This window comes from Seriola aureovittata, chromosome 2 (assembly GCF_021018895.1).
Source record: "Seriola aureovittata isolate HTS-2021-v1 ecotype China chromosome 2, ASM2101889v1, whole genome shotgun sequence".
In the NCBI taxonomy this organism is placed as follows: domain Eukaryota; kingdom Metazoa; phylum Chordata; class Actinopteri; order Carangiformes; family Carangidae; genus Seriola; species Seriola aureovittata.
The window spans coordinates 23,836,815-23,848,419 of record NC_079365.1 but is presented as its reverse complement, the minus strand read 5'-3'; the positions used below and the strand labels follow the sequence as shown (position 1 = coordinate 23,848,419).

The following is an 11,605-nucleotide window of genomic DNA, read 5'->3' as shown; positions in this document are numbered from 1 at the left end:
ACTATTCACACTTCCACAGAGTCCCCATAGCACCCAGCCCCCTCCCCTGCAACTTGCTTGAGGATCTTTGCTTTACTTTTGTTAGCTCTTTTGCTAGCTGTTCTCATGCTCTGTGCAAATCAAACATCTGGAACCAATAGTAAAGGTATGCTAAATGACTTGTTAAAAAATAAGCCCCGCCCTCTTGGACAAAGAAAAAAGTAGCAACAACAGTGAGTCGGGATAAATAAACTGAACCACAGCTAAACCTTACATGCTTGAGAAACAGTCTTGTAATTTGATACCATTTCTAGTGCCCGAAGTCCCCCTGTCCCTGTTTTGGCCCCATCCCCCGCCCCCCCATCTCCCCATTTCCTCCCAGTTCCCCCCACCAGCACTAACCCTTCCTCCTCGACAGTCCCCTATCAAACATTCAGCTCAAACAGCAGGGCGTTGAGGTGAGCAATTGGCCCCTCACTGTGACTCGAGATGAGCTTTGCTGAAAACCCCAAGAAAAAAAGCAGCAGCGTGCCCATTACAGTGGGCACAGCTGGACAACAGCAGTCATGTCACTCCAGTAAAACATTCATTAGACTGTTAGCTAGTTAAGTGTTTCTGCTACTGGGGTCCCCATGAATCAAAGCTTCCTGTCAGATGGCAGTAAGGCACAGAATAGACCTTTTACCCTCAACCAAGGGCAACAGGACTAACCCTTTTTCCTTATGTTTTTTTCATGCACCGTTTTTTCTTTTCTTCTTGCAAAGAAATTAACACTTTCATATTTTACCTAGTTTTTTGTGTCTTTATTTGAAATGAATGCTTCATCATTTGGTATTGCACTTCCATAAAGCTAATTCACAATAGACAGATTTAAAAATGAATGTCAGAGGCTGAGATATCCTAATTTTGATCATGAGTAAGATCGGTTTCAAGTTCAAACTTTATTATTTTAATCTGGTTTTTGGTATTACTGTATTCTGATGGTGATGATAAATCATTGTGTGCAGGTACAGTCAGAACGCCTTTACCCTCAATCATTAGACACTCTGTTTCCTGTCTGTCTTCTCAATGGCTGTAGCTCAGGGTCACAGAGTAGCTTGTCATGGTCACGGAGCAGGAAACCAACACAGACAGCAAGTGCGTACCTCCTAAGACCTTACAGAAAGCCAATCTGGAAAACATTTCTACCACTGGCATCCTGTGAGTTAAAGCCTATAGGCCTCGCTTCAAATTGCTTTATTTGTTTATAGTATATTGACTGTTCTGCACATCTGTTGCAGCTTATGGAGTTTGAAAACAGCCTTGTTTTTCCTTTTAGCCGCTGCACTGTTTCTTCAGTTACAGTACATTGCAATTACCATATATCTGCTGGTGTCATAGATTGTTTCTGACAGCAGTGTGTATTTTTGTTTTAACTTGCAAGTGTGTCTTAACCAGATTTGATGGTTGTGTTTTTTAGTTCCATGCATTGTGAATCTACACCTTGGAGCATGTGTGTTAAATACTTTCTGAAATCAGTGATGGGATGTCTCAGGAGAATACGCAACAGGGTTCAATATCAAAAGAGAAAAAAGAGAAGCATTGCGCTTTTGTGTTTGTACTTTCTCACCAGGAGTCCCCTTTAGATTTACCATATACTTTTAAAGACCACAAAAATCCTGAACTGTTCTCAAACATTTTGTGAATTTTCCTTTCCTTTTCCACCTTTTTCTTTTCTCTGTTGCACATACACACTTTTTGTGACAGGAACAATCAAAGCAAATGCATTCACACATGAGCATCTATTTCTGATCTCAAAAAGAAAACATTCAAAAAAAGCTTATTGACTTTTCTTAAGTCTGGGGACAAACTGCTGAGAAAAAGACACCTACCTAACCTGTTTTCTCAGTGCAGGAACAATTAGAACAAATGTTATTATTATTATTATTATAATACAGTTTTTTCAGGGTATAAACGAGAATATAGCCTATCTTGGTGGTTCATTTTGCACTTAAGATCAACATTTTTAAATATGTCAGTGAGCATTACTAATAATGTTATGGCATATAACTCCTCAAACCATGCTGAGGAAGGCGCTTCAAACAGCCTGGCTTGATTCTGACTGTAAATTTCACATCTTGGATGTTTTTTAGACAAAAGGTCACTGATTTTCTAGCCAAGAAATCTTACTTTGTGGTAATGGAAGTCGAAGTTGTTAATTGGACACCCCTGGGTTCACTGAGGTTTGGCTGATGAATTATTGGCTACTTTAAATGGAAGATCCTCCAGAGAGGTGAGAGTTTATTAGCAGAATATGTCATGGATTATAATCTTTGAAGACTTGTGGGTTTTATTTGGATTTCTAGACATAGAACTTCAAGCTTGCCTGATGAATTAATGAGTTCAGTGTCTTATGAATGTCTTTTGCTTATGGCTTTGTTTAAAATGTAAATCTTCAAAATATTTGCAGTACAAGCAGTGTTAGCAGTGTTTATTCTGTCTGAGAGCAAGATTTCACCAGCAATGGATTACTTGTAAGAGCCCCAGGCAGAGTTCTGAACAGGAAGTTGTAAAACAGCAACTCTCCTAATGTGGCAATCCTTTGTGGGAAGAGAATTTCTTTGCCACTCGTTCATAATTAACAATATTGCTTCAGAGATTCATGGTTCTGTTTTGACTTAAGTCACAAGAACAGACAAAAAGCAATCAATGCTCTCTGTTAAATTAGTAGTGAGGACATTTTTTAAAGTCCTCATTGAACTGCAGTTGTTAATTTAATTTTGGTTAATTTATTTGAACAAACACATGCAGACACACACAGTTGTAGAAACACATACACGTTGTAATGCACATTTTATGGAGCTTTGAAAATAGGAGCCGTAAATCCCACAAAGTTCACCGATTGGCTACGTTCGAAGGATCCCCTGTCTCGAAATGATTTCATGAGTGCAGGAGAGAGAAGCTGAGAAGGGGGGAAAGTGAGGGTAGGTATGGGAGGAGGAGGAGGAGTAGTGGGAGGGGATTTCATTTCAAACTGCAGCAAATGTTGACCGTTACCTCTCTGAGACTGAGCAGCGAGTTCTTTGAGCGGGAAGAAGAAAAAAGAAAGAAGTGCCTTCATCAGTCCAGATGAAGTCACTTCTTCCCAAAACAAAATGTGTCTCGGGGATGTCCCTGTGTGGGTTCTCTTCACAATATCAGGATACAGTCTTTGTACGGTGTATGTCATGACCTCCAGGACTGCTGCGTAGCCCTGCAGATGTTCCACACATACACACACCCTCAGGCTGCAGCGCTAAAACAGACCCTTTTTGTCAATGACACATACTTACCCTTTGCTCTCTCCCGTGTCACATTTTCACAGTGTCTCACATGATCCCTCACACTGGTGTAAACAGTAAATGAATGGATGAAGAATGGTCATTCTGTCTCTGTCAGCCAGTTACCATCAGCTTGCGATGATAACTTTGGCCAGAAGATGGCACCACTAGACTGGTGTGCTGTCCAGATCAACCCATTGGACATTAGCTTCATCAATAAATCATTAAACGCGTCATTTATTGCTTTAGACTGTACATTTTGGTGGAACTGAAATCATTTACCACCTTCATGTATTTAAAGACTCCAGCTTTTAGGCAGTGAGTAATGAAGACAGTTATGACCATAAAGCCGACAAGTGACCATGTCGTTGCTAGCAGACGCAAAAGAAATTACTACAGCAAATTGGTGAAATAAAATGCCGTCACGGATTAGCTCATTCAATAAATCCCGAAACAAGTTGTTGCTCTGAGAGGCTGAGGTTTGGCCATTTAGGATTTATTCTTACACAGTCATCAGGGATTTTTTTTTTTCTTGGTTTGGACAGCTGTCTTTTGTCCTTGGTGAGAACAAACGTATCAGTGCCTGTTTGATGGTGTGTGCTGTGATAATGCAGTATGCATTTAATTAAAGCAGCAGGAGACTGATGCTCGCAGACCTCAACAGCCTCAAAGCTGCGTTCCAGCAATGCCTAAGAGAATTGATGCTTGATTGTACAGTAGTGGGTGTCTACATTATGGACAGAGAAAAACCAAAGTGTGACAAATTTGTGTTTGTATACACAGACAGTGGCTGCTGGTTTTCTTCCCAACTGAAAAGATCAAGAAACCATAAGGAAAGGTATCTCTATACTATATGTATATATAAACTATATATATATATATATAAAGGGAAGAAGTCTTGTCCAAAGAAAGGAATGTATTTTGTTGTTTACTGTGTGAGTAGTTACCATGCAATCCTGCACAACAACACACACTACAGCCAAAATTTACCACTGACTTTAGGCAACACCTTCTTGACAGAGTCTCAGTGAAAACACATCAGTAGGTAGTATTTAATGTTGGGCTGGTGTATTGCAGGGCTGCAACCAATTATTGTTTTCGTTGCACATCAATATGATGATTGTGATTTTTTTCGATGAATTGCTTCATCTTTTTTTTTTTAAATAAAATGTCAGAAAATGGTTAAAAATGTCTCTTAGAATTTTCAATAGCTCTAGGTGCCCAAGTTGTATTCAAATTGTTTATGTGCAAATGACCAAAGTCCAGACATTCAGTTTACTATCATACATCTTAAAAATGTGGTCAGATCCTCATCAAAGTTACAAGTTTGAACACAGAACACAGTATGTTTTCATTAATGATACGCAAATCATGATGTATTCAAACATCATCATTCAAACATTCAGTGTAGGTTGGGAAAAATATATGTGAAGTCTAGGCCTCTAATGGCATCAACAAAAGCTTACTGGAATCAGGAGTTAGCAAACCTGGAGTTGCATCAATGAAACAAGATAGGGTGTGTGGGTTAGAGCTACTTATTTTTGATTTAATCTTTATTTAATCGGGCATTCTCAATGATAATATCTTGAGAATCTCTTTTTCAAGAGACACCTGATAACAAGAAGCAATCACAAAGACCTAATCAACAACAAAGACAATATAACTACTCAATACATCATACTAGGACACAAAGAAATAAAGACATTTACAATAATCATAAAATACATCAAATAATAAAGCTTTAAAAACTCCAAGAGAAATGTACTTTGAACAAGAAACCACTCAAGCATTTCAAGTTTGCTATTCACACGAAGCATCTGCTGATATAAACCATGCCTCACACAAAGAGATCACAGAAGACTTATAATCAAAAATTGTTTTGCATTTTCATAAAGCTGGAAAGGGTTAAAAAAACATCTCAAAGAGTTTAGATATTCATAAGTCCACAGTCAGACAAACTGTTTATGGCTACTCTCCATAGAAGTGGATGTCCAGCTAAGATGACTCAACATGTGCACAATGCAATATGTTCAGTGAGGTAAAAAAAAGAAGAAGCCCAGACTAACAGCTAAAGGCTCAAAGGAATAATTGGAGCTGGTTAACATCTCTGTTCACAAGTCTACCATACTCGCATTATGTAGCATGGTGTTGATGGCAGGTCACCATGGAGAAAATAAAACATGATTGCACCCCTGAAGGAAAATGTTTTGTGGACTGATGAAACGAGATTGAAGTGTTTGCTTTGCTGCCTCTGGCTCTGGACAGCTCGCCACCATCGAGGGGAAAATGAATTTTATGAAAGTTTATGAAGGTGTTTCATAGGATGATGTCAGAGTGGCTGTCCACCTGCTGAGCCCCAGTAGAAGTTGGTGATGCAGCACGGCAATGACTCGGAAGTAAATCTTCTACCGAAAATTCCTCCCCAATGTTGTGCAGATCTAATCTGCAGCTACCAGTAGAGCTTGTTTGAGATTATTGCTGCCAAAGGTTCGACCAGTTATTAAATCCAAGGGTTCATGTGGCTGTGTTCAATAAAGACACAAGATTATAACTGTTTGTGTGATATTAGCTTTAGATCATTGTGTTTGTTTCTTCACTTGTTTCTACACTTATGACTTAGATGAAGATCAGATCACTTTTTAGAAGCAGTTAACACAGAAAAGTCATTTCAAAGGACACACATACTTTTTCCTCCCATTGTATCAGAAAATGAAGGCATCAAATTCTGTAATGTGAGAGGATACGATACGATCTGATATAACCCAGCTAGTGCCACACCCTTCTATGTGCTGGAGGACAGTGATGCAGAGTTTTGGCCATTGACTATTAACACAAACTCGCTGGGTTGTTCAAGGTAAAATAGAAAGTCCAAGGCCTTCTCTATTCATCATTAATACCATAGTTTGAATTATTCTTCAAGATCTGCAGTTTGTGCGTAAGGTCCGTTTCCCCCTGAATCAAATATTCTGCGCAGCAGGAGAAGCTGACGGTCTGTTATACCTGGCAGTGTTCAACCAGTGATTTCACAGAAATTAAGAATTGCACTGTTATTTTACTCCATGTCACTTATATAATGTTGCTACATCAATCATGGGTCAGAGCAGAATGAGATATTATGACAACTGTCAGCGCTTCATAGAAGAATAATGGGGTTTTAATGGCTGTAGTAGATCCATAAACCTGTCTGGTACCATCCAGCTACACAGCCTATCAAGAAGATATCCTGCGGCTTGCTCAGTTGTCAGTAGAGAAGGTTTGAGTCCTAATGATCCTCCTCTGTGTGTGTGTGTGTGTGTGTGTGTGTGTGTGTGTGTGTGTGTGTGTGTGTGTGTGTGTGTGTGTGTGTGTGTGTGTGTGTGTGTGTGTGTGTGTGTGAGAGAGAGAGTAAGTGAGAGAAGTAAGTGAGGGGGAATTGCTGGCTGCTGAGTGTAGTCACTCTGACAAGCAAAGAGAGATGAGACGATAGACGAGGGGTTAGAGCCTGGCAGGTGTACAGAGGTCCCTTCGATACGCTGATGACACCCCCACCTGCATCTGACAGGTATGGGTTGGGAGGCCTGGATATTCATACAACCTTCCTTCCTCCTCCCCCCTCTGCTCTGCTTGCCCAGCGCCCCGAGGGTTAAACATGAATAATAAATTCTGGCTCCTTATGGCAAGTGCTCAGGAGCCCCTATATGCTGCTCACATGCCATACCAAATTCTGTCACAGTATGACGGCAGAAGAAACTATTCTTCATTCCAAGAGGCTATTCATCACACGGAGTTGTTTTTTTTTAAAATATTTATATATTATTAGAATTCAAAGGGATTTTGTCATTTTCTCCCGGATATTTCTTTGTTGTTTTACAAGCTCGGCTCCTCTTTGGTATTGAATGTGCTTCTCTCGCCAGACAAGTATTTGTGCGTTTGTAAACATCAGTTTTCCATAGTAGTTGAGCTCACAGTCAAAATTATTGTCTTCCTTTGATAAAATTTTTTTAGATATTTCCCACAAACCCTGTTACTTCCTGATATAACAAAGACATGGAACATATTTTCTTTATTGCACCTATATCTGTGCATTCTGCCAAATGTAGCGTATGTAATTATTCTTCACTAAAATCTCCAAACATATATAGTTAGTTGATGTTAAGATGTTCTCATTGGTATTGGACTCCAAAAAGAAAATTTCAGTTTTGAAAATAAAACATAATTCCCGGTGTTCCTCACTACAACTATAACTAACTAACTAACTAACTAAAATAATTACTAATAATAATTATTCACGCAATAATCATTCCATCTTGCAAATATTGCTTAAGGTTTATGGTACTATAATGTTTAATGTTATACTTATGTTGTAAGCATATGGGGTGATCTACTTGTTAGATAATGAATTTCTCATTGATACAAAGCTGGAACATCGCTTGTTTTACCTCCACTTTATTCTCCATATTTGGAGATGTCATTAGAGGACTAACATGATTTGTACATGGGGCAAACTATTATATTAGTCTCTAAGTACAAAGGTTGAATGGAGGATAAACCCCTGGGATTTCCGATTATGTCTGACATCATCTGGCATTTAGAGCCTTCCCATGAAAACTCAATAACAGTTTAACTATTAAATTATTACGCTAGTGGTCCACAAACATAATTACGATAGATCATCCATTTATGTGTGGTAGAGTTCCCATTGGCTTGAGAATAACCTCACCTCTAACAGCAGCAGCATTTTGTCTGCAAAATACAAAACATAGCAACTCAGTGGTCATGTATTAGTGGTCATATAATGATTCTGTGGACAAACAGATGTGGTTATACTATGTTGCAGTATTATAAAATGTATGAATTCAAGGATGTCAACACACAGTCCAGACTGTAGTGTCAAATAATAATATGGTACACAATATTTTATCTGCCAGGGCTTCAATTTAGAAATTAGCACCTTTTCAGAATTATGTGGCGTCACCACAAAAGAAACAAGGCAAAAATAATTTTCATCAGCTGCGCATTTAATGTATAACAACAGTACAAAGTGAATCTTTTGCTTGCAAAATAGGAGTGTTTTTTTATGTACAGTATTTATACAATAATATAGTTTAAAAAACATTACAGTTTAAATGTCTGACAGTTTATTGCACAACACATTTATAAATTATCATCATCAAAACACACATGAAACAGATGATTTATCTGTCATATTTCAACACTTAACAGGAAATGTATTTATTATCTATCTTATTTTATCTTGTTCTTCTAGATTAACATGAATCAAGGTCCTGTGGGGAGTACATTAACCCCACTGATACTGAAATGGTAAAAAAAAAAAGCAGTCTCCATAAAGAAGTTAATAGATGGCCACAGTGACTTCTTATGGAACAATGAAACAGCCTCAAGCACAGAAAGATGTTCATCTTTCATCATCGCAATAGGTGAAACAATCAAAACTGAAACCCTGAATTAGCATGATGCCTCAAACTGAATTTTTCCTCATGATAATTATTATTTTAAAGTTAAGATATGGCACTCTATAAATACAGCAGCAAGGAGACAACAGGCAGTCAGGTCAAATATACACTGAATGCGAAATGAAAATGTGTGAATTATATGCCGAAACATGAAAATAGTCAGGATGTAAAGCGAAGATAGCACTGTGAAGCAGCAGACGTTAATGAATGAACTTTACATGGACCAACTGCTGATCCAGACACATATATCATTAATCATATATCCGCACTGTGTACAGAATATAAGGAACACCTAAACTGCAGGTTCTCTCACATCTCAAAATCTCTTGGATTAGAAATTCTTTTTCATCTTTTTATTTTTTTCTATGTCTAATTTCCAGGTTACGTTCAAAGTGGATTTATTGGGAAAATCAATAAGGCATAAAAACCCTCGTCCAACTTAATCTGACCAGATTACTCCTCAGGAGCAGCAGGTGTTCTCAATATCTTGTACACTTGGTGCATTTCAAGTATCATGCTGAATGTAAACAATGACTGATGAGATGGGGAAGGGTGAGGGAACGGCACTGTTGGCCAGGGTTAGGCTAATCTGATCCTCGATCAGGCTTATAGCATCATTAATCATGCTTTCTGCTACAGTTCAATTTGGTCTCCACTTATCTTTGAATGGCTGAATTAGTGGTCTATAGATCATCACTGTACAAAAATTCCTATCTTAAATGGGATCTTTAGCGTACAATGGCATGTACTATTAATAGCTTTTACAGGAGCATTTAACATGAATGAAACATATTATATTTGGCACAAAAAGCCAGGGACTGGAAATATATCTACATATATTTTGGATTTGAAGGTAATGCCCTCATGGTGTTGGATTATTAAAGCGGCACACTCACCTTGTCAATGACAAATTCGATGTATACTGTTCTATCCCCAGCAGAGTTGTAATTCATTAAACAAAAAAGAACTTATGAAAGGGAGCTTCAAGTGGGAAAAGGAAAAGTAATGATGCCAGAGTCTTTAGTGTTCTCTTTTTTAAGCCTTTAAAAGGCAATAGAAAAAGGCTTAACAACATGAAGTTACACATCTCTGCTCCTGATGGCTCCAAATGGCGACGCCACTCCAAGCCTGTGATATGTAGTCCAACCAAATGTCCTTCATCTTTGACATATAAAAAGTACTATGTGTCTCGTCTCACCACACGTGCCGTCCCATTAAATTGGCTTCTGTCTTTGTTGAGCTCCTCCAGTGACTTTTCAAGTCGAGTCCTTCTTTATCAAGTGCCGTTGTATGACATTTAGTGTAAGCACCAACTACAAAGACAAATCATTACCCAGCGGAAGAGAATTGGCAGCAAATTCAGCAACCGCCATGGCCCAAATCCTCTTTGTTTGTCTCTATAGGAGCGTTTTAGAGGTTGGATGTTTGCCTGTTGGAGTTTCTTCTGAAAAAACGATGACACTGGATTCAAAAGTCGTGCTTTGGGACAATCTGCTGTTTGATGTATTGTTGTGGTTCGTGTCTGTACATTTGTAAGTGTGTTTTTGCATGTGTATGTTGCTCTTTGTGTGTGTACTGTTTGTTTATCCGGTAGGTCCAGAAAATCTGCATACATCAGTATGTGTTTATGTGTAATCCTATATGTGCCCATGTGTTGCTGATGGGTTTAGAACTCTTCTGTTAATAGTATGGTTTGATGTGTGTGTGTGTAGTGTGTGTTTATTGACTGTATGTAGGTGTGTGTGTGTGTGTGTGTGTGTGTGTGTGTGTGTGTGTGTGTGTGTGTGTGTGTGTGTGTGTGTGTGTGTGTGTGTCTGTCTCAGCTCTCTGCAGACATGACTGAGATGATCTGCTCCACTTTATACGCCAACTTTTGCTTCTGGGCCTGTTCGTCCTGCTCCAGTGCCTCAATGATCTAAAACACACACATAGAAACACACACATGGGCACAAACTGTGAAACCACATGAGGCATATCACTGGTAAGCAACAGGAATCATACAAGTATGAACATACACATTTTGAATCAAACAAATACACAACAGACCGACAAAACTAACAGCTTCAACTGCTTATGCTATTTTGACGATGAAATATAGTGTGTTTTACTGCACTTGATGAAAGTTTAGTCTTTATATTATTTTTGCAGATTCATTTGAATGAATCATCACTGATTTGATTAATAATAAATATTTAATGCATAATATCAAAATGTCTTTGGGTTTCTGTCAGCTGGCAATGCAAGCAATTTGAAGACCCCGTTTTTGGAAACTGTGATGGGCATTTTTCACTATTCTATGACATTTTAGATACTAAAGCCATTAATTGATTAATTGAAAATCAATCTACACATTAATCAAGAATAATCATTAATTTCAGCTCAATCTATGAGCCTGTAAACATGCATTAATTAATTAAGAAATATATATTTTTGGCCACTTGGGGGCAGCGCGACAAGCTGACAACATTGACACACAATAACCTTCCAAAGTTGTGATGGTGAACTCGTTAGCAAACAATTGCCTATCTACACATGCAACAGACACAGAGCAACAGTGGCTCTCAGTTGTGTTTGTGTCCACTGGACTAATTGAAGTCAAACATTCACTCTTCTTTTACATCAGACTCTACCAGCTCACAAGGGAAACATCTGGCTTTTTAGCCGCTTAATGCTCCACTATGTTCTCCAGCGAGTCGATGATTTTCCCTGTTTGCTGTTTGGTGCTGAGCAGGTAGTGTACAGGAAATTTATCAGAGCTGTTCAATGAAGACAGCTGCTTGCTGTGGCTAGAAATGACATTGGGAGGGCGAACCAATGTAAACAAGTAGCGAGCCGTGAAATCAAAACAATGAGATGAAAGACATTAAAATGCAA

The 11,605-nt window shown here is 38.5% G+C and overlaps 1 protein-coding gene and 1 long non-coding RNA gene across 2 annotated transcripts in view; one reads left to right on the top strand and one right to left on the bottom strand.

Moving 5' to 3' along the window:
• The window catches only part of LOC130179745 (uncharacterized), a 46,691-nt gene that overhangs the window by 22,867 nt on the left and 12,219 nt on the right, over nucleotides 1-11,605 (top strand). The gene's annotated exons all lie outside the window — the stretch shown is intronic.
• LOC130179731 (plexin-A2-like) overlaps nucleotides 8,255-11,605 on the bottom strand; it is a 74,451-nt gene continuing 71,100 nt past the window's right edge. The window contains exon 32 of the mRNA XM_056392731.1: nucleotides 8,255-10,646. Within this exon, the coding sequence (XP_056248706.1) occupies nucleotides 10,551-10,646 (96 nt within the window). The 3' untranslated portion in view covers nucleotides 8,255-10,550. The remainder of the gene's footprint in view (nucleotides 10,647-11,605) is intronic.